Source organism: Pseudoliparis swirei, chromosome 2 (assembly GCF_029220125.1).
Source record: "Pseudoliparis swirei isolate HS2019 ecotype Mariana Trench chromosome 2, NWPU_hadal_v1, whole genome shotgun sequence".
Taxonomy (NCBI): Eukaryota; Metazoa; Chordata; class Actinopteri; order Perciformes; family Liparidae; genus Pseudoliparis; species Pseudoliparis swirei.
The window spans coordinates 12,717,044-12,740,869 of record NC_079389.1 but is presented as its reverse complement, the minus strand read 5'-3'; the positions used below and the strand labels follow the sequence as shown (position 1 = coordinate 12,740,869).

Genomic DNA, 23,826 nt, shown 5'->3' with positions numbered 1-23,826 from the left:
TACACGTACACTACCGTTCAAAAGTTTGGAGTCACTTAGAAATGACTATTTTTCAAAGAAAAGCAGTTTTTTCAATGAAGATAACATTAAATTAATCAGAAATACTCTCTCTACATTGTTAATGTGGTAAATGACTATTCTAGGTGGAAGTGTCTGGTTTCTAATGAAATATCTCCAGAGGTGTATAGAGGCCCATTTACAGCAACTATCACTCCAGTGTTCTAATGGTACATTGTGTTTGCTAATCGCCTTAGAAGACTAATGTCTGATTAGAAAACCCTTGTGCAATTATGTTAGCACAGCTGAAAACAGTTATGCTGGTGATATAAGCTATACAACTGGCGTTCCTTTGAGCTTGAAGTTTGTAGAACAAAATTAATATTTCAAATACTAATCATTATTTCTAACCTTGTCAATGTCTTGACTATATTTTATATTCATTTGATAAATAAAAGTGTGATTTTTCATGGAAGACACGAAATTGTCTGGGTGATCCCAAACTTTTGAACGGTAGTGTATATACCTTAAAATATATTGGAATTACTGGGTCGCAAAGACTGACGTGAGCATATCGGGCTCAGAGGTATCGACATCACCGATGACGCCTTGTTGCTTCTGTTCCAGAGAAGTCACAGAGCCTGTGGCATCACGCAGTGGGAACAGACCCGACTGCTTGGAGTCAACTTGTCTTCACACTGCTCTGTGTAATGGTTTAACGTTATGTAGTACCCACAAATAGTTATAATTTTACTCTTCCAGACAGTTTGGTGAATTAGGAGTATTTTGACGACAAGGGAAATGACAGACGGTTAAAAGACAACTAAAAATCAAGAATTCAATTTCCAGATAATTCCAGAAATACAATTATAATATACTCAGTGTAGAAGACAACTTCGGGCATCTTGGTCTAAGTAACAATGTTACATGGCAACCCATTGTGGAGTTCGATTGGCCCGATTCAGTTTCCTTCCATGCTTCTGAGCTTCATTGCATTTGTTAAAATAATCTGGGGTGCCACGGCTGCTCGTCTCGTTAATTTGCCAGCTACAAGCTGCTGCTACCAGGTGTGAAGGTAGGAGTGCAGAGGGGGAAGTGGTTGTCAACATAAAGTCAAACCATTCAGACCAAGATCCTGCTTAATTGGCCCTCTATAAAAGCAGAGTTGTGCTCCATGCTACAAGTGGAAAGCAAAAAAAAAGAGAGCTATGAAATAAATACAGCAAATCATATATTCAGAACAGGTCCAGTAAAGAAAACCCTGCAAAGGAGATGTAGGAACACAGCAAGACTGGACCGCTGCATACGTTGCTCTGAGTCCACCTTGAAACAGTCATGGGAATTACTCGAACATTACTAAACCTGCTGAAATAAAAGAATATGCTGCATTTAAAAACACGATTTTTTTTTTTTAAAGGCATTTTGGAGAAAAGCCTTTTGAGCAAACGGGGGTGATTTCATTTCTCCTTGCAAACGCGTGAAGCTGCAGTTTCAAGGACAGACCAGCAGAAGTCCGTCTTTGTTCCTTTTCTGCCAAGAAACTTGAGGATTTAAGTCGGTGTGTGAACGTCTGTCGGATGACCCCCATCTGTCCTCACATCATTCAAAGCGCAGGCTTGTACATGAGCCTTTTCCATTTGTTCTTTCCATGAGACACAGACTTACTGCTTTTTTTGTCCCCTTTTTTTCCAGCAACAAAATTGACATGAAGTGTGCCAGAAAACCACCACAGAATACAAAGAGAGAAGCTGTTATTATACAATCAAATTGTATTTGTGTTGGGGCACCAAGGGGTCTGTTCATGAGGTACTCAAAAGGGTTGCATCATTTCTATAACAAACTGGAAATGTAGGTTTAAAATTAAGATTCTATGATGATTGTATATGACCATATGCTCGCACAGGTTCACTCGACGCTGTACAAGAAACACGGTCAACATTTTTCAAAGTTTAAATAACATTGGTGTGCCCCATGTTGTTCTTATGTAAATATTTTCAAAGGTTTAATGTGTATTCTGAAATATGAGGTGGAGTAAAGAAAAAAGAAAAGGCATAAGAAATGAAAAAATGTCTCTTGATTGAGACAAAACTATTTTGTTAAATATAATTAAAAATAAGTGTTGTTCTGCAAAATTGAGTGTGGATCTTCTTTCTTTTGTCACCTTTTCTACTCTACATCATGCTGATGTTTCCCAACACAAGAACACTTAAGGTGGCAAGGAAAAAAACACCATTAAATATGAATGAAAAGTTGAAATAATTAATTAGAAACTTTAACGATGAACTCCTTGAATTTAGCCTCTTTTATTTTAACAGTTAAACAAACTTTATGAAACTTTACAGCTGACCCAGAATAAAGCAAAACTCCAGGTAATATTTCTATAAACAGAACATTTCACAATAAGAAATGTAATAAAATATGTTCCGCGGGGTGGTTGAGAGAAAATAAGTAATAATAATAGTAATAGCAATCTGTAATGGCTTTGTAGTGCTCAGTGAGTTCAAGGGCACGACTCACAGGTAAATTCCCTTATTCCATTACAAGTCCATCTGGGCATTTATCTCCACCGCACTACTAATTGTCTTCTCCAACCACCCGCCGTGGGCAAGAGAAGAGAGGCAGTTCTATGCAGCGCATAGCAATCGATAGCAATTAGGTGCATCCCTGACTAATCCCTCTGAAAATGGCATATTGAGAGATGGCCAGCAGAAGGACTCTCAAAGCGCACACAGCTTCAGGCCAGCGGTGAGGTTGGGGAACCGACACACTCACTCTCATTCCTTGTGTACAAAAAGGTGGACACCAAAAGTGCCAGTACTGGTGAGGAAACAATTAATTGCTTTGTTTTTCCTATTCTATCCCATGTCCTCGCCATCGATTTGTTTTCGGGGAGAGGCATTCCTAATTAGGTAATCATCTTTTCCTGGTAAACTAATCCAGATTATGGAATGCAATGCCACTCTAGAAATCACACAACCACATGACGAGTGCGTTACGCCCAGATAGAATTGCATACACGTTTCATTCGAGAGGTGGGATGGTGAAGGGCCGTGTCGTGGTGAAGAGGGAGCAATTTACCAGTATCCCTTTCCAACTTTCATCTCCGGCCAACCGCTCTGGTTAATGACTGGAAGAATCAGATAAAGCGGCTGGAATGAGTTTCCTTCGGAGTGAGGCCGGGCTCACCTTTAGAAATATATTGAGGACTCGGGATGCAGCGGAGAGATAAGTAACTTCCCTTTTGTGTTCAAAGGAGTCCATTAAGGTGGTCCGGGGATCTGGTAAGGATCCCTCCTGAACTCATGTCCAACTGGGCGGAAAACCCGGGACAGACCAAGAACTCCCAGTGCAAACAATGGTTTAAACTATGCAGTAAAACAGGGTTCCTTCACATGTTTGAGATTGTCCCGTGCCTGTGAAGCCATAGGACCATACTCTCTGGAACATCTGTGTATAATGAAGATAAAAATAACATTTAAAACATTTCTCAACACACAGAACAACGGAGCACAGGTGACAAACATTCAAGTATTCTTGTAAAATATGTATAGATTGTTCCATCAATCTTAAATGAACTACATTTAATCTGTTATAGTTTATTGTAAAACAATTTTCCATGACTTTCAATTTTCTGCACTATTAAAACAACAATCAGTGTAGATTAGCACTTTAAAGTCAGATTTTAAGAGCAACATAATTGTTTTAATGTTTGATTCGTGGCACATCAAAATGAAAAAAAACATGATGAGAAGGCTTACGGACAAGTGATTTTTCAGTGCAGAATTATTATTTAATATAGCCCGAGACAGGGAGGAGCCGGAAGGCTGTGATGCAGTCGATGAGCCAGGTGGAGGGGGCTGACCACACCTTACCTCTCCTGGTTACGGCCGGCTTGTGAAGGGCCTCGGGGGCAAAGATGATGTACTGGGTGCAGAGGGCCTGGTCAGAGCCGGGCAGTGCATGGTAGGCAGCGGCACTCAGGGTTTGTGTTACATCGCTGTCGGGCTTGGGCTGCCGGCTCAGGAGTTGACCTCCTCCTTCCCGGAGCAGCTTGGTGAGCTCGTCTTTGGAAGGCATCTTGAAGGAGCCGAGGAAGAAGAAGAAACAGCCATCGAAGAGCGGTGGGAGCTGCGAGAGACGAATTATTAAAGAAAACTAATTCAAGCATTAGTGAACAATTCCAATCAAAGCAAAAGACAGACGAAAGCTAAGTCCTTGAGACTAAAGGATTAAAAGTCGCCCCATTTTGTTTAGAATAAAGTAAAATGATAAATCATTTCCAGCCAATAAATCTTTCATATGACCAATCGTCTGTGCGGAGGTTTTGTCCTTATTTCTTTGCGGCAGCGCCAGGAGACATTTTCATCAGCACCACTTAGCATTGCCGTTTAAAGCAGCAGTGAATTAGGCCGCTGGTTCCATTCACAGCATCAATGAACTCAGACTGGCTTGGACTGTAAACGGGCTCCCTCAGGAGATTCTAGTCAGAACATTATTTGGGAACAATTTGGTTGGATTTCCCTTTTGCTTGCACGTGTCCTTAGCTTCTGATGAAGATTGATGATGGACATTTTATTCAAGAGGGAAGCAACCAGAAGAAACCTACAAGTTGGTTCAATCTACTAAAGAACATGCGTTCATGATCACGTTCGCCTGCACAGGGTCATCATTACAACGAAGCTCGTGGCGGCTAGATCTTAAAAAGGGTATTTGCCCATAAAAGAACTATCCACTACCACTTGACTTTTTCCTATTTAATGGAATCCCAATGGGTGGAATTCTTTGACGTTAAACAGAAAAATATGACGCATTGTAATACAAATTCTACAATTGTATCGAAACTAAGTACAGTAGGTTTAAAAGACAAAATTATTCACCACCCTCAGTATTTAGGAGAGGCAAGCACAGTGTTGAGTGTTGTAAATGGGTCTGCATCAGCTTCTCCATCGAGACAAAGCATTCTTCTTTGTAAGACGACAAAAGCTCCGTCAAGAGTCGTAGGAAGGGAGCAGCAATGTTCAGTCCTGCCACACATTCTGGTTTCATAATAATAATATTAATTATTCTTGTCTGCATTGACCCATCCATAGTGATCAAGGAGCAGTGGGCTGCAGTGACGCACCCAGGGAGCAACTGGGGGTTCAGTGTCTTGCTCAAGGACACTTCCACATGCAAGTATGGGGAGAGCGGGGACCGACCGGGCAGCTTGTGGTTACGGGACGACCCCTCTCCCCATGAGCTACAGCTGACGAGGGTTTGAACTGATGTCATGTCTAAAACCATGTCTTATCCCATTGGTACTTCTCTGAATGCCCCTCAGCTGTAGACTACAAAACCAAATATATATGCACTAGTTTTTTTCTACAACTAATGTGTAATAAATGCATTTTAAACAGATTTAAAACATGTTTCGAAACATGAAAAAATAAAAGCCAGTACTTTTGATTGGCACTCTGATGCTGAAGACAAAACATACGTCACTGTCTCGAACTCGAAGAGCTAATTGTTCTCACGGACAGAGGTTCTCGACAACCTATAATCATCCATTTCATGTGTTTGCATGTTTCTAACTTACCAAGCTACATCTGTTGATGCGACTGCGCCGGGGGCCTTCTCCCGCTTCATGCTCAGTTTCTGGCACCCACCCGCCTTCATGCAGACATGCCTCCACCCCTGGCATCAAAGAGAGAAGAACATTAAAGCTACAGCTAATAACAGACATGAAACGGGATGACAACTGACAAGGCGATCGCGAAGGGAGGATGATGAAGCTCACGTCTGTTTTAGCACAAATTGGAAGAGTTCAAGTATTGGCCAAGCCACGGTTGTTGGCAGAGGAAGAGGCCCAGAGCGTGATGGAGTTCATGATGCAACTCTTGTTTTGAGTATCTCAAGCTCGAGCTGAATTCGAGCATCATCTCTCTGTCCCCTGAGTTCTTATAGAATTGAATTAGAACAATGTGACAGCCAGCATCCCGGCAATTATTTTTTAGAAAACAATGTTTTGTTATAAATCCTTTAAAACGCATTTTGAAAAAGAGAAACATTTTATTAAAAAGATTTTTAAAAAGTACAGGCAGATAGAGGCGGAACGCAACACATTTTATTGACCCCTTATGACTGTCACTGATTTTTTACAAATGCTTCTGAACGTGAAAGTTCACACGGCTGCTCTTTTCCCGTTAACATTCAATTATTGAATATCATGTTTGGGGTATTTTAAAAATATACTGCAAAAAGTGGATAGTATCATGTGAAAGTCTTGGCTTGACTAACGATGCAGAGACTTTTCACGGCTTTCCCAACTCGGATGCAAACAGTCCCACAAACTAAATACACAACTGCAAAGTATCTGCAATTCATGGCATGAAAACATTAGTATAAATGTGTGTATTTTTGTGTGTGTGTGCGTGCAAACCTTGTCGCAATACAGCAAACTGTTTTGGCGCAGCAAAATACACACACACAGTCACCAGAGCACAGGGTGTCATAGAATTACATCTCTTCATTCCCCTAAATTACAGCTTTCATTTACAGGGACCCTGCCAGAGACTTGTGCAGAAGAGGGGAGATGCTGGGGTTGAACACTCCGGACGATGATGCTTAGTGCTGAAAACAATTAGCATATTTGCTAATTACACTCTTAAAGACTGAATGCAGAAAACATCTCAGAGCCTTTCCTCCCAGAGTCAGTGAATGAATAGCCAGATGAAACCACTTCCTTGATAAACCATGTGACCAACTGGGGCGATGGTTGTCCTTTTATGATGAGGACAACAGCTGGATACCAGGGTTTGACTGATGTGATGCTCAAATTAAATGTTACCATGGAGACAGGGTACAATAGCTCACTCCTCGTCAGTATCCTAAAAAACAGCCATTGTATTTAGATGTTCATGGTGGCATAGCAGCAAAACGTCGGCCAACAGTCAATTCAATCCCTCAGAGCATTGCCTCCGGCAGGGCCGTGCGTGTGATGGGGAAGGTGACCGAGTGAAGCCTCTCGCTGGCAGCCGAAAAGAAGCAGCTAAAACTATATAAAAGTAGTACATAGCCATCCCTGAAGCCATGAAAGGGTCCTTTTTACATATGTGTCCATGTACAGGTTCCACTAATGAGATGCATGTTAATTTGGAAGCTTTTAATGTATTTGTTTGGTCTTCAGTCTTTAAGCTAGATTTAACACATCCCGATTCCCAAAAATATTGCAAACAGCAACAATGCTGACAGAGCGACCAGTCTCTTAAGGCCAGAAGGTGGGCGTTACACTTCTGTGACGACGGCGTTACCACCAGTGATCAGCTAGCCACATTCACAAACATGCAAATCGAGGCCCTGTAAAGCAGAACAAAGTGTACGTTCATGGTAGGTTTAGAAGAAGGAAAAAGCTTCTTTTCTAAAGGAAAATGTGTTGCAATGAAATGTAAGATCAATAAAGAGGTTAGCACCGCCCTGGTCTCGTCAACGGCGATGGCAGATACAAGTAGGTGACAGTGAGAAGTCTGCTGCTCACATGCTGAACAAGGACAGAGTCAGATAAGACGCCAAAGTGATTGTCAGGACAGAGACAAGCCGTGTCAACGGCTCGGTTAGTGTGGCAAACAGAGAAGGGGACCGAGTATGCTCTAAACGCACAACGTCTTCCACAGTGACAACCACAAACTCAAAATGAGACAAGCGTGCATCGCTTCACTCCACAAACCCAGAGTGAAGCGATGCTACTGACGGACACACCAGTCAAGGGCACACAAAGACAGAAAGTCTCTTTGCTTCCCCTAAAGCCACGTCTCTCAGAAGATCTGCTTGTTCACTTGTTTAAAGGATGCCAGCGAGACTGATGGGAAATAGAAAAACATTTACAAAGTATTTATCTTGGTATGAATCATCCAAGAAAAGAAAGCCGGTCATCTTTTCATCGCTATTATTTCTAAAGTCTTGAGGAGCATTGATTGTATGCAGGTATGCACACAGAAGAGGGCTCAAACTATTTAACGGAAAATTGCTGCACGCAATTGTTCTTTTAATGTTTCCCGGGACAAATCAAGTTCTCATTCCAGAACGCAGATCTTAATGTCACCATGGTTAGGTTGGTAACATTTGTTCTGCACTGTGGTTCAAAGTGTCCCACATCAAACTCTGAGGTGTTTCACTGCGCACTGTATTCCATGCCAAGAGTCCTGCAGCAACCATATCAAGTGCAGATGAAAATGGTCAGAGCCTCGCTGGACAACTTCGTCAACTGAATACAAATGTGACCTTGCAGGTAAGACAAACAGACCAACGTTGTCATTAAAATAGATAACTGGTCAGAAGTCAGACCAAGTTTAGGCTAAATTTAACATTTAGGATATTTGGAGTACAATCTGCTTCAAGGTCACAGCAGTCAAAGAACAGTTACATGCCATAACATCCGTAAATGGCCTCGGCGGAGAACTACTCCAGCTGACGGCTCGGTCCATACTCACAGCTGAACTTGACCACCCAGCAGCCAGAAAGAAGACCAAGCAGTGTGGAGTTGGTGGCGGGAATGCGTCCTTCTGGCACCACGACGTGGCTCACTGGAGGAAGACGCAAACAAAAGCCAAATTGAGAAGGAACATACGAGTTATGTTACACTTTAAAAACCAGATGCTGTGTGTTGCTTTACCCCTCATGAATGCAAGTGGCTGACTATCCAGCTACACATTGCATGTTATTGGTGCCAATTCAGAAAATAAAGTTATGCGGTTAAAAAGGCATTCAATACCTTTATTCCACAGTTTGGATAGTGTATTTTAGACATTGCCTTGAATTTTTCCAGAAAAACATATCACAATTCTACTTGAAAGCAACTAACTGCAGGGGGACTGATATCTTTTCTGAGTCCTGTTTTGTTTTACAAATACATTCCAAATGTATTTTGCCTGGATGAAAAGGTAAATGTGATACCAACCTGTCAAACTGTGTACGGAAACACAGCAGAAGGCCATGCTACAGGTCATTTCATAAAATGCTTCAGGCCATAATTATAAGTTACTCAAAATGTAAATAAATGTTTATTGCCTCTTCACTTAACATGACAATGGTTGACAAGAACAAAATTAGTATACAGGAATTTTAACTTCAGGACAAAACCTTCTTATATTGCTCACTGGCCATGCATTTGCAGCCTTGAGTTCCAAATTGAAAAAAAACACCCTCTGAAAGCACAAACGTTACCTCCGACGGTGAGAGGTGGGGGAGTTGTGAAAACTCTTTGATTTTTCATTTCTGCTTATTCATCACCCTGACAGTACCTCCAAACATTTCATAAGGAACAATTTCAATTGCTTTTTCTCTCCTATCTATATGACTATGCAACACTGAAGGAGCTGTTGTCTCAGAATGATGTAAACTGCTTTGTTACTGTTCAACCTTCATGAGTGATACTGCTCAAGCATCTACTTGAGGCTTTTCCAATACAGCAGGGTCCCTTGATTACGCAGGAGTTGGCAGTGAACAAACGTACAAGCCGTGGCAACACTGTACCAGCAGTCAGCTGATAACCGCTGTTGATTTGCAGCGTTACCGGGAGAACCCATGTGTTTCAAACATCATTAAAAAAGGCAACCAGTATTCCAATGGGCTTTGCTGGAAAAATATAGGAAGTTAAAGGCCCCCCCCCTCACACCCCTAAGGTGGTATTTCTGCACCACACAAACACTACCTAATCCAGAAAAGGTGTCAGCCAGTCTCCCTCCCAGAAGCTCTCCCAGTGTGGCCACTTGAACCTGTTTTGGCGCCGACAGCTTGCTGGCCAGAAACACCATTTCATCCCTCCTCACGCAGTCGCTCACCTAGAGAGGGACAAAAGAATCCGGTTTAGAAATGTCAAGGTCTAAAATGCATGAATATTAATTGAGTTATGGAAAACAATCTCAAGGGGGAAATTTAAAAAAAGTCTCATCTTCAAATGGACGTACCATAGAGAGACTGGTTGAGGGGCTAAGAGGAGGATTAGCATATTGGGTTCCTTCTGAGGCTTCCTGGAAAATCTCCAGCATCTCCAGTCCCACTGCGTAGTCAGCCGGCCGCTTTCCATACTGATTACTGGGAAGAAGTCAATTCAAAAGATAGTGTGAGTGTCTCACAGGATGCACACACCATCTGGTGACGAAAGGGACTGGACGAAAAGTACAACATGAGAAGCTATGACAGCATACGGTCAAAAGACCAACTAATTTACGCATTATATTTACTGAGATCTGTTCACCGAAAACTTAAACGCGAGCTAAAAGCAGGTCCAAATGTGGAGCAAGGTATTGTCGATCCCTGAGATGAGTTTTCATATGCCGATGGGACACTAATGCAGCGTTGATGATAAGTCCAAAGAAATGTCTTCTCCAACAAGATAATCATTCTCTCATATCATTTTCATTCATGCTTTTTATTTTTAAATCACCGTCTGTCAAGCGAGAGAAGAAAAAAAATTAATAAATGTTCTAAAAAAAAAAAAGAGAAGAAATCTAGATTTGTCCGTCCAGAGCTCTGAGAAAAACAATTTGGCAATGTCACAGCTCGCTCGTTCTGTGTAACTGTGCACTCATGTGTGTCATTCACTTGTTGGCGCATAATTGTTTGATATGAGGGTAAGCTGAGATCTGTGTTCTACTTCATTCCCAGGTTATGTTCCTATACACAACACACCAGACTCACCGCAGGCAAAAGAAAAACTCAAGGCTGCATAACATTACAGAAAGGTGCTTACCTTTCAGCACATGCGCTTCCTAAACCAGTTAATCTGGTCAGAAAACACTACCTTTAACCAGTTAACTGCGAAACACAATAACTCCTCAGTACACAGTATGCGTAATGGAGGCGTAGCGCCATCATAAAAGCAGCATTATGCACACAGGCTTTCCCTGGTTACAATAGGTATATTGGAGAAAGAAAAAAACGTGAAAGTTTGCATCTTCAAGTTTGAAAGAGCTGCATGAAACAAGACTGGAGGTCACCTTGAGAAAACGGGGATAGGAGAAACGAATGAAGAAAAACACACAGGAGGAGAGGAGGCAGAGAAGAACCAAGCCCAGCAGGTCGTCTCTTAAAGATTAGGCGTCAGCAAAGATAACACCTGGGGAACAATTAATAGGTCCACTGGTCCATAAAATATTTCATTTAGATTCATACTCCCAACTCTATACACACACACACAAATAAACATAAAATGTCCCTGACACCACAAGCTGGTTCATGCAGCTGCACATGAGAAGAATATTTAAAGAAAAAATAATAAAGTGTGAAAAACAGTCCTGCAGGTAAAGTCACAAACACTCTCCCACAAGACTCTGGATTAAAAGTACACAAGTGGAAGAGGAAGGCGGTGGTGGTTCTAGGGATAACCGCTGTGATCGTGACTGGTATTCTAACCAGGAGGACATTCACATTTAGAGCTCAACACAAATACAGAGTTTAGTTAAACGGAACATAACATAAATACAGATAATAATATCAGCTTTTTATTGCGCCCGATTGTTTCCCCCCCGAACTTTCACTGTACCTGGTCTGATGACTTTAAAAACATTTCTACAACTATGGACTTGATATTCTTTTTTAACATCTTCATTTTTGTCTCAGATGTACTTGTCCTCAAAGAGTACCACGTAAAATGTATGAGGCCAGTTCAAAATTCAGGCCGAGCTCATGGACACCCAACCGCTCAGAGGCGTTGAGCTCCGGACAGCAGTGGCCTCGGCCTGAAGGAGTCACAGCAACACTTTGAGCTCAATGCTCCGAAAAACAGCTTCTTTTTTACATCATGTCAGTGGACAAATGATCCAGTTGAACCTGAGAGCAGTCATCTTATTGTAGAAGAAAAAACATGATTATCAAATTAAACAAAATATTGAATGTAACATCTGGATTTAGGAGGTTCAGCTGTATATTTAAAACACATACAGTGTTCAGTACTGTATGTAGTAATGCAATCCAACTGGCTAAGAAAATGTTAGCATTGCTAACAATTGGAGACATTTAACTCGGAGCAGTGTACTCATACCAGCCCAGTGTACTGGATTGGCGCCCCAGTAAGAGGTGGTTGATATATTCATTCTAATACATTTAAAATACACTTGTTAATTAATGTCTGTATGGATTCAGGGCTTTGGATGGTATTTAGGAATAAGACTATATGAATAAGTCTTATTTGTCCCCATCTCATTAACAAGTTAAGTTTCATTCTGTCCCGTTCACATGACAATCTAAAAAGCTATAGTACGATATAAATATAAATATTTGGTACTTGGTTTAAACGCTTTGGAAACATTTGTCTGCAATTGTTATGCCAATAAAACCAAATTGAATTTAATTAAAAAGTAAACGTTAGCAATAAAGTACACTAGATTACATCATGGTCCATGCCTATAATAATTATTCATACATTGTCGTATACATTGAATGAGTTTATATAACTCTAATGATTCCTTCTGTACACATGACATCTATTGCTTCTGTCCATCCGGGGAGAGGGATCCTCCTCTGTTGCTCTGCTGAAGGATTTCGTCCCTTTTTTCCTCGTGAAGGGTTGTTTCTATTTCTGGGGAGTTTTTCCTGATTCAATGTGAGGTCCTGGGACCGGGATGTCGTTTGCATTCAGGGAAATTTGTGATATTGGGCTTGACAAAATTAAATTAAAAAGTAAATGTTTAAATTATACAAAATACCAGGATGGTACTACCTGTTAACACCTTACAGGGCTTATCGTGGCTATCCAAATGTGCTGCACTGGTATTTATTCTGCAGTGCAGCTTCTTAAACCCGTTGTTTTTAGATAAAGGGAATCGTTAAATGGATCAAACAAATTAGTATTCTCTTAAGAATGTAATGGACTTTGTTCAGTAGCTCTAATAACATGCACAGCAAGTCACATACTTGCAGTTGATAGAAAGTAGACTCACATTCACTGATTTAGAGGGCAGGTCCCTAATGAATAAATGCAGTCTAATCATTCAAATCTAATGAGCATGACAAAATATCCACAGAGGCACAATGAAAATCTGCAAAACTTGTATTTTCAATCCCCCGAGCTGTGTGCCAATCATTCTATTAGGGATTACATCGGCAGATGTCTTGGGTGCCTCTTGTGGGAGTATATGAACACGTGTGTGTGTGAAGTTGGAAGCAAGGATTGCATTCATCTTGTGGGGTCCTGAAAGACAGTCCCAAATTCTCCCAATAACCGCCTCTTTTTTCCGCATGCAAATGAGTAAAAAGGTAAAGAGGAAACATGTACGGTCTGCCAATTGGGACCCATCAAAGCACCGATGTGAGCAGAGTGGAATACATTGTGCTCACTGACCAACATACTGACCCTGATCAACTACTATTGATCACACGTACGATACAGTGTCCTCTACTTTATTATCTTAAGCATCAATCCTGCCTCCAAAGACCAGAAAGGCTGATACAGCATCGACTAATCTACCTTTATGTGATGCAATGAAAAACAATGTTCTAAAATGTTCTACTTTTGTTGATTTGAACTTGAACTTATTTTAGTCCACCTAATACATACACATTACAAATGAATGTAACCCAATATATTACATGACCTTTATTTAACCCTCCTGTTACCTTTAGGGTCAATTTGACCCCATTCAATGTTTAACGTCAGTGTTCTTTGGGGTCAATTTGATCCCAGGCTGTTTTTCACTGTGTCAAACAGATACGAAATATCAACTTTTTTTCTATATTTAAAGGGCTATTTAGGTAGTCAACAAACAAATAAAGTACCTCACACTTAAACTTGGGAAACAATATTAATTCTAATAATTTTCTGGAGGTTTTAATTGCTGGGGTCAAATTGACCCCGAAGGTAAAATATGTTAGTAAATGTAAAGGTAACAGGAGGGTTAACCAGGTAAAATCAATTGAGAACCAATTCTCATTTACAATGATGACCTGGCCAAGAGGCAGGCATGTTAATATTAACATAATATTAACAAAGTACTTCACTGACACAGCCCCAACAACAATTTACACTTCACAAATTGTCATATTGGTATTTAATAAAATAATGTGTTATTGGATTCTTGTTTTCTTGTTTGTTCGTTATGCATGGTAGCACACATTATATAATTCAGAACAGCATATCATTTAGAATAGGATTATATTTGAATTCCAAATGACATAAATACTCTCAAATACTCACAATTTTAACATATAGGAGAAACATGCAGCATTATTAGAAATATTATGATTCTATCCAGCAGCAGTGCACAGCTGTGTTTTCATTTGTGTGGAGGCTGATGCATTTTAAATACTAGTGTTCACAATGTATGGTGTCGTAATGTTCTATATGAATTATTCGTTTGGCTTCGACTAGAATGCAAAACAATATGGTCTGCTTCTGAAAAAAATCTATTAAAAAGTTGTTTAAAAAAAAAAATGTTTTATTCAGCACAGACTTTTTAGTCAGCACTCGAAGATTCTCAACCAAACAGAAGAAGTGCCAAGCAAAACATGCCATCGATGTGATTCGTTTGACATGAAGCAACTCTCTGTCTGCAGGGCTGTATACAAGTAAATGCTTTGTGTCATGATCTCACCTGTAAAGCCAACAAACCCCAGGTATGAAAAATCAACTTACAGTGTGTTCCCCGAGGCTCCACACTGCAGCAGCAGTTTGACAACGGCTGGATGTCCGTTCCTCACAGCATCGTGGAGCGGAGAGTCGTTCTCGTAGCCAGGTGTATTCAACAGGGCTCCCCTGGAGACCAATACCTCCACAATCACCAGGTGGCCAAGGTTACACGCTTCATGCTGGAACAAAGACAAGTCACGTTTAGAAGTCATCCGATTTTGCTTTGATCGGGTTTCTGTCCGTCATCCTCATAATAGAGGCCTTTTCTAGATCATCCATTTTCAATCACTTCAATATCCAAGTTATTTTCAAGGAAATACTATTCTAGGTGAGATAGGTGAATGTACCAAACCAGATATTACAGCTCCATCGGATTTTAGGGAGCTCTAGAATAAAGTAGCAGGTGGTGTTCCCAGCACTCTCCGACTGATACAAGTCTATCAAATATGAAAGTGTCTAGCAAAGCTTATTGGTAGCAATTTGAAAGATCAGCTGCAAACTGTCAGACCTCAAATCAAAACTCAAGTTTGAGTGGAGCCTCTCGGCAGCAAGTAGCGATGGAAAGTGCTGCAATACGATAGCAACAAACACTCACACACTTTTTCTCAAAGGAACAAATGGCTTGGGAAGCACTGCAGGATAATGCAGTCGGTCATGTGCAGACTACTCTGGGGTCATTTGTTCAAAGAGCATGTGCCTACAGATTTTTTGGGGGACCCAGCATGCATAGAAATAGCATGACTTACAATTAATTACACATTCTGGAAGCCTTCATTTCTGGCTTGACCTGCTTTTACTTTACGAGCTAACCAAAAGTTAACAGTCTTTGTGGCTATGTTCCTCATCGGTACAGATACTTGTATTGCTGTTGCTTGCATTTCAAGATACGCTTAAAGCAATAAGAAACAGGTGTTGGGTGAAAAATTATGAATAAATGCAGTTATTTAGACAGGACAACGGACAGCTTGCATGGCATATTCATAACAACAACATTGGGCACAGTGACTGATCATTGGTCTAATGAAGACAACACAATATATACTAAATGGCACAATGCAAATGTTGAAAAGCTACAGTGGACAAGAATGTGGAAAACTTTAGTGTCATCAGAATCTGACAAATCAAAGTAAAACTTTTGTTATTGACAAAACACACCCTCAATTTCTTCTATCAAAAGGAAAGAATAAAACCCTACCTACAATTATGTTCTTAACCACAGCCGTTTCATTGATGAAACATTTTTGCTACTGCGTTTTTCAACACCACAAATACAGATTTAGATGCATCACTTGGCGAGTTAGTCTTACCAGAGGTGTCCACCCAGCATTATCCTTCAGGTTAGGTTCAGCCCCCTGGTCCAGCAGTTCCTTGACAGCCTCTACATCTCCCTGCAGGACCCAAGCAGAACAAACTTGAGGTCAGAATTGTAGACCTCCGAATGCAACTCTTCAAAATCAGCAGCTGATCCCAGTGTACCAAAGCTCTGGCGTTTATCAATCACGCTCCACAGTGGGCCATTGATTAGCTTGTCGTCTTGAATCCAGAGGGGGGATTACCGCTGCGTTTACAGGGATTACTGCGAGGCGGTCTATTCTCAATCATCTGAACACTTAGTATTATAATTTGTAATGCTGTCACTTTACTTCAGAAATGTATGACAACTTGCATTTGTAAAATGCAACAGAAGATAGAGTGAGGAAAATAAGCTGAGGTATTCAGAAACCACTCGACCTTTATAGCAGCCAGATGCAGCAGGGTCTCTCCCTTGTGGTTCCGCTTCGTGACCGCAGGGCTCCCTGAAGTGGGTCGTCCAACAGATGCAACCGGAGTACAAGGAGATTGTCTACCAACAGAGGCTCGCACAGAAGGGCTGTCTCCTGGCTCTTGTCTGGAGTGTTTGATGCTCTTATCACACCTGGGGCTCGCCAAAGAAAGAGGGTTAAGGACAGCTGGAGACGTCTGGGCTTTTCTCCGCCTGCCCGTGGAAGCCCTGGGCCTTTTTGGTGTGGTGTCCAATGTGACAGCCTTCTCCTCCTCTCTGGATCTTTTTGATGAATGCTTTGGGGGAGACATAGCATTCTGTTTTTCAGGACTGTCAGTTTCAGACAGTTTGTCATGCTGGCCAACACTGTCGAACATTCTCTGATCAAGCTGGGTTTGCTCGTTCAGTTCAGTGACGCTGCCTTCTAAGAGACGCTTCCCCAGAGTGCTTCTGCCAGGGCTGAGTTCATTGGTACCCTGCGGTACTTTAGGCTGAGGCTCGTCAGACATGACAGCAGGGCTATGGAAGGACACTCTTTTACTGGACATCCTTGACCCTTCAGCCAAGTGCTGCTCCTTTATTTGTAAAGCATCAGCCTCCTTAGGAATCCCCCATTGCTGGTTTATAGCATCCAGTCTACGCGTCGTCGTCTTTTGCTTGGTCTGTTTTCGTATGGTCCGAGTGGCTCGTTGCCCCGACACTTTCCTGATGGCAACTTTTTTCTTAGTTGACCCCTTCTTTCCGTTTTCATTTTTGCATCTTTGAGAACAAGATGAGGCAGAATCGGAGGAGGAAGAGATGAAATTGAAAACTGACAGGTCCTGGCATGGAGCAGTACAGGTGTCTTGCTGTGATGCAGCTGTTCCTCGAGAAGACGTGCTCTCCGGCACAAGGACCTCTGAAGGTTTCTCCACCATGCACCGTACCTTGCGGCTGCGTGGGCTGAACCAGATCTTGAAGTTCTTCTTTTTTTTAAAGACAGGGCTCTGAGGTGGCGTTTCATTCTTGGCTAGAAAAGAATCTGCAATGAGGTGTAAAAAAAAAAGTTTCAACCAAAACAAAATGTTCCCCACTTGCATTTACCATATTTATGTTGCTGTCAAAAAAGGCTCTTTGTATGTGTCCCTTGCATCTGTTAAGATGAAAAGTGAATTAAACTAACCCTCAAAACGGTGCACTCCGAGCTAATACTTACATTTTAAAGAAGTAGAGAAGTGCCCAATCAACTTCTTAAACCTTTTGCTTTGAATCTAGACAGCCTGCAGATGTGTTAAACTAATCTATAGTTTTTTGTCGAAGCTGAGATGCACTTGCAAAACTAAACACGACCAAAGTTAATTGAATTGCATAATTACAGTCATTACACAGGATGCTGGATGGGCGATAAAGATAATAAAGCACAGGAGCAAGCCACTAATAACATCATTCAGAGATTAGATTGGCAGAGGAAAATGTTAAGCGGCAGTCAACAAATGATATAAGGGGTGTCCGCAGACAAGCATGGGGAGAAACCAATGCATGAAACGCATGGATTTGAGAAAATAACTTGTGAATTCTACTTTCTGCTATATAATTGCTAGTATTTACCTGGTTGTTCTATGGGATGGAGCAGGAACTCCAAACCACAGAAGAGCTGTATGATGCTGCTGAGCTGCCTGTTGATGTGAATGTCCTTCACCCACGCAGGACTCTGACACACCACACAGCCATCTCCTGCCTGGGGGCCAGCACAGGACCTGAGCAATAAACCATACCATGGATTAGGAGTTCCCTTCACAGTTCAGTAAAAAGAAACACATTGATCTTATTGGTTTACCTTTTAAGGCCATTCAGTCATGAAGAGCAGGAACACATTGAGGCTATAGTTTATGCCCATGGGGACATTAATTGCCTTCAAGACTTGCAACACTGTAAATCGTGTATTGCCAAGAAACATGCCACTGTCATGGACATTTGGATTAAATGCCTGTATAACTAGTACTCTGAACTCTCATTCTTGGTTAATTTGCTTTTATTTTGAAAGAAAGACTTTTATTGTCATATTACATATATGAAATGTATTCTCTGCATTTAACCCATCCTTAGTTATTAAGGAGCAGTGAAGCGCCCGGGAAGCAACTGGGGGGGTGAGTGACTTTGCACATGGACACTTCGACATGCAACTAATGGGGATAGCGGGGATGGAACCGACTACCTTGCGGTTGCAGGACGACCACTCTCCCCACTGAGCTACAGCCACCCCTGAATCAATCTCGTTGTAATTGTGTAATTTCAATACAATCCAACTGACCTATTTAAATCTGGGATAGGGAAGCAAAATATATTTTCTTACTGTGGACATTTTAAACTTGTAGTCGCACTTAAACACATACCGTTCTTGAAGAAACGGTATGATGGTGATATACAGCAAGTGTTCTCGTGAACCAGCACGCACATTGCTGGCCCACATACATAGAATGTAGCCAGTCAGCATTGTTAGTTACACCTGTGATTTGATACATTAAAATGTCCACCATGAGCCAGGTCATTTGTTCGTGAGCATGTCAGAGTAACATTAAGCTGAGGGTACATTACCTGCACAGCATATGCTCGCACATTCCTAGACACACAGGTTCCGTCATCAAATTTGCGCTGGAAAAAAGACAAAACACGTCAAAGTGGTCACCCCTCTGTCAGTCACCCTCCACACCCACAAATAAAGTACTTTCTTGCACATCAGTTGAGCACAATTGCCTTCCAATCCATGTCATATTTACAATATATAAATGGATTGGCATTTTTGGGGGCTTTGTTTTTAGGCCAATGGGAGTTGTGGAAAAACTATTCGGAGGAACTTTTTTTAAACTTTGAATCTATTTAAATAAACAGGATTATGAGGCTTAAGATATACTGGTGCCCATTTGAGGCGGAACTTTGACCCCGTGATGGCATGAGATAAATAGATAAGAACCAAAGTCATGAATGTCTGTTCCAAGTGTCATACGTATGTATAGTTGTTGATATATTTCATTAACAACAAACTTCAGTCGCCACTTGCCATTGTGCATCATTTGCTCCGCTGTAGAAACATAAAACTACAGTAGATCATCCATTTGCAGTAGATTTTGAGGTGTGAACCTCTCCACCCATCAGGAGCATCCTGAGCTGCAGGACTACAGTATGATGTGATGCATGCATCAGATAGTGGACAGAAGAGAGCACCGTCTGGATATCAGACCCTGTGTACAGCGTCTACATCTGAATAGCCACCAGCTAGGTGAAGGACCCCTCCTACACCTCTCACAGACTAGTCACCCTCTTGGCATCAGGCCGGTGTGCGGTATTAACTGGTTTTTGAATTAACTGGTTTTGGTACGCGTGCATGAGGCAGATGTGCCGTAGGAGTGGCCTCGAGTTGCCTCTCAGGACCCGTCTCGACTAACTAGGAAATGCACATTTCCATCGCTTAGCCTCTCTGTCACGTTCTTTTTATGTAACGCTAATGTTTTAAAGACTAAACACGGATGACTTTGCTGTAAAATGTGATACCTGTGAGGGAGACGGCGAGAGGCGGAGCGGAGGACGAAGTAGGTGACTCTGCTGGGTACTCTGGTTCATATCTCGATAAATAAATATAATAACTTGACAAATGTTTGTTGTGTGTCAGTCTGATATTTATGTTATCTATCGTTATATCATGTCAAGTCGATGTGAGACCAGTTTACTCTTCATACAGTGTGTAATGAAGCATGTAGCCGTGTTTACACCCCCGCCGCCACCGCTGGGGAAACTGTGATCGACTCAGATTAGATTTGTGATACCACAACAGACTTTTTGTGTGCTCACATCTCTCTTATGTTTATATTCGAGACTCGGATCATCATATATCCTCGTAACTATACTCTACCCTGTGCAGCACTCACTGTCGGAGAGCTTGCGTTTCTTTTGATGGGGGGAGAGCAGCTCCAGCAGCATTTTTAGATTTTTCGGCATTAACGAAACCATGACGAAATATCACTTGTGTTCACTGCGATACAAAAATTAAAAATCCTGCGATCATCTGCGACCACAGGCCTCCTAACTTGCATCCGTTTTGTACTTGTAAAGTACATTGTAATGTAACGGGTTATCGGGTGAATCACCAGTGACCAAGTGATATATTAGTCATGAAGGTGGAAAACGTTTCGTTAATGCCGTCGAAATCCTAAATGAAGGGTGGAGCAAGCTGCTCCCCCGTCATGTGTCAAAAGACACGCTCACTCCTGTGTGTAGTTATGTGTGTCCTTATCGTAACAAAACAACAGGTAACAGTCATGTTTAATCTGGACAGTGAGTGCTGCACAGGGTAGAGTATAGTTACGAGGATATATGTTGATCCGTAGTCTCGAATATAAAACATAAGAGATGTGAAGACAGCACAAAGTCTTGTTGTGGTATCACAACTTAATCTGAGTCGATCACAGTTTCCCAGCTGACAGCGGTGGGCGAGCTGGGTGTAAACAACGGGCTACATGCTTCATTACACACTGTATGAAGAGTAAACTGGTCTCACATCGACTTGACGTCAGATAACGACGTATAACATAAATATCAGACTGACAACAAGAGCATTTTGTCAAGTATTTATTGAAGTTAGTCGTATATTGAACAGGCACCAGCAGAGTCACCTACTTTGTCCTCGCTCCGTGTCCTCGGCGTCTCAACTACAGCCTCCCGAACAGGTATCACATTTTACAGCAAAGTCATCCGTGTTTAGTCTTTAAAACATTAGCGTTACATAAAAAGAACGTGACAGAGAGGCTAAGCGATGGAAATGTGCATTTCCTAGTTAGTCGAGACGGGTCCTGAGAGGCAACTCGAGGCCACTCCTACGGCACATCTGCCTCATGCACGCGTACCAAAACCAGTTAATTAAAAAACCAGTTAATACCGCACACCGGACTGCGCACACCACCACCTTCAACGTCAAGAGATCCAGGGCATGTTTGACAAAGTAAAGGGATCGCTAACCGTGCAACGGTTAAAGATACAGTGAATACTATCGGTTCCTACATTTTGCATAAAGTCTACACGTGTTAGCACACGAACACTAAACCCCAACATAAATGATGAACTAACGTTAGTTTGTTATAATCGGGCATGTTCAGCCGGTGAAATCCAGTGCAATTCAATGTATTGCAATCAGGTGTGTTTCTTTACAACGTTGACTTCACTACTTACTTTCAAGCTTCACTTCCGCAGTAACGTGAAGGTTTACTTACCATTTGGAGCAAAGTAGCAGTTGTCGAAATTTCCTCACCGCCTCCTTCGTGTTCTTCCAGTCCTGTGTCTGTGCGAGGACCTCGCTGTCCATGATTAGAAGAGTATTCTGGCTCTCCTGTTATATCTTTGGTTGTGAATGAAGTTTACAAAACAAGCTGCGCTTACTTCCGGGCTACTTGCGTCTCCCGCCAAATATTGCCGGAAGTACGTCGTCACGACAATGCTGACGGGCTTTCGGCACCCCCCACCCCCCCCCGGTCATCGAAACCTTCAGATGAAGCAATTATTTAGTTGCAATTGACGGGATTTAACAACTGCATTCTTGTGACCAGATACACAATTATTACTCTGCATATACAGATTTGGCTATATCTTGTAAATGTGACACCCGTTTGCTGCAGTACATTTCCATTTCAGTCCGTGTCCATTTGTAGCCTAAACAGTTTAATGCATTACCCAAAATGTTCGTGTATAATAATAATAATACATTTATTTTATAAGGCGCCTTTCGAGGCACTCCAGGGCGCCGTACAACACATTAAAAACAGTTCAAAGGATGGACACAATTAAAACAGCAGAACAGTTAAAAAAGCAGAACAGTTCAAGATTCAAGATTCAAGATGTTTTATTTGTCACATACACACACAGGGTGTGCAGTGAAATGAAAGTGGCAATGCTCAGCAGGAATGTGCAAGGGCAACAAGTACACACTATTTACAATAAAAAACAACAACACAATATTTACAGTAAGTGTGTGTGTGTGTGTGTGTGTGTGTGCCTAAGAGGGGCAGTTGTGTGGGTCTATGTGGGGGTCCTGGTGAGGTCGGAGTTCACAGTCCTGATGGCCTGAGGAAAGAAACTCCGTCTCAGTCTCTCTGTTCTTGCAGCGTGACTACGGAGGCGCCTGCCTGACCGCAGCAGCTGAAACAGTCTGTTGTTGGGGTGGTGAGGATCCTTCATGATCCTGCCGGCTCTGGTTCTGCACCTCCTGGTGTACAAGTCCTGCAGGGTGGGGAGTGTAGTTCCAATAGTGCGTTCAGCCGAACGCACTACTCTCTGCAGAGCCTTCCTGTCCTGAGCGGAGCAGTTGCCAAACCAGGCTGTGATGCTTCCTGTCAGGACGCCTCTACAGCTCCAGAGTAGAAGGACTGAAGGATCCTCTGGGAAACTTTAAATTTCCTCAGCTGCCTGAGGTGGTAGAGGCGCTGCCTTGCCTTTCTCACCAGAGTGTCTGTGTTTGTTGACCATGTCAGATCCTCGGTGATGTGGACTCCCAGGTATTTATACCCGCTCACCCTCTCCACAGTAGTCCCGTTAATCCCCAGTGGTGAGTACGTCCTCTGTTGTTGTGCCCTCCTAAAGTCCACAATCAGCTCCTTAGTTTTGGTGACATTCATGATGAGGCTGTTGTCCTGGCACCAGAGTGACAGATCAGCAACTTCCTCCAGGTAGGCCTTCTCGCCGTTGTCGGAGATCAGGCCCACCACCACTGTGTCATCCGCAAACTTGATGATGGTGTTGAGCTGAACCTGGCCACACAGTCATGTGTGTACAGGGAGTACAGTAGGGGCTGAGGACGCAACCCTGTGGGGATCCTGTGTTCAGGATGATGGGATTTGAGGTGTGGCTGGCCACCCTGTCCACCTGTGGCCTGGCTGCCAGGAAGTCCAGGATCCAAGCACACAGGGGTGTTCAGTCCCAGCTCAATCAGCTTGCCGGCCAGTCTGGAGGGGACTATGGTGTTGAAAGCTGAACTATAATCAATGAACAGCAGTCTCACATAGCCCCCCCTCTGGCTGTCCAGATGAGAGAGTGTGGTGTGCAGTACCTGGGAGACAGCATCATCTGTGGATCTGTTTGGGCGATAAGCAAACTGCAGCGGGTCCATGGAGGAAGGGAGGAAGGCGCAGATGTAGTCCTTTATCAGCCTCTCAAAGCATTTCATGACCACCGAGGTGAGGGCCACCGGTCGGTAGTCATTCAGCAGCAGAGCAACCAAGAGTGGGAACACGTTAGGCATAGGCCTGCCTAAAAAGGTGAGTTTTGAATAAAAAGATTGAGTCCATGTTTCTGATGTCAGGGGGGAGGGAGCTCCGGGGGCGAGGGGCAGAGCGGCTAAAGGCTCTTGACCCCATGACCCCACAGACGAGCTGGGGGGACAGTCAGGTTGAATATATAGGATAGGTTGAATACAAATCTGCGAAACAAATATTCTGTTTTCAGTGTC

The 23,826-nt window shown here is 42.4% G+C and overlaps 1 protein-coding gene across 1 annotated transcript; it reads right to left on the bottom strand.

The window, feature by feature from the left end:
* Nucleotides 1-2,284: 2,284 nt before the first annotated feature.
* bard1 (BRCA1 associated RING domain 1) lies at nt 2,285-21,738 on the bottom strand. Its single transcript, XM_056438681.1, has 11 exons — nt 21,599-21,738; nt 18,933-18,989; nt 17,946-18,094; nt 16,328-17,379; nt 15,904-15,984; nt 14,603-14,775; nt 9,939-10,065; nt 9,683-9,812; nt 8,463-8,555; nt 5,573-5,670; nt 2,285-4,125 (listed from the first exon to the last, which is right to left on the bottom strand). Exons 1-11 carry the CDS (start codon nt 21,688-21,690, stop codon nt 3,784-3,786), a joined length of 2,394 nt encoding a protein of 797 aa, XP_056294656.1. The 5' UTR covers nt 21,691-21,738; the 3' UTR covers nt 2,285-3,783.
* Between the last annotated feature and the right edge of the window lie 2,088 nt (nt 21,739-23,826).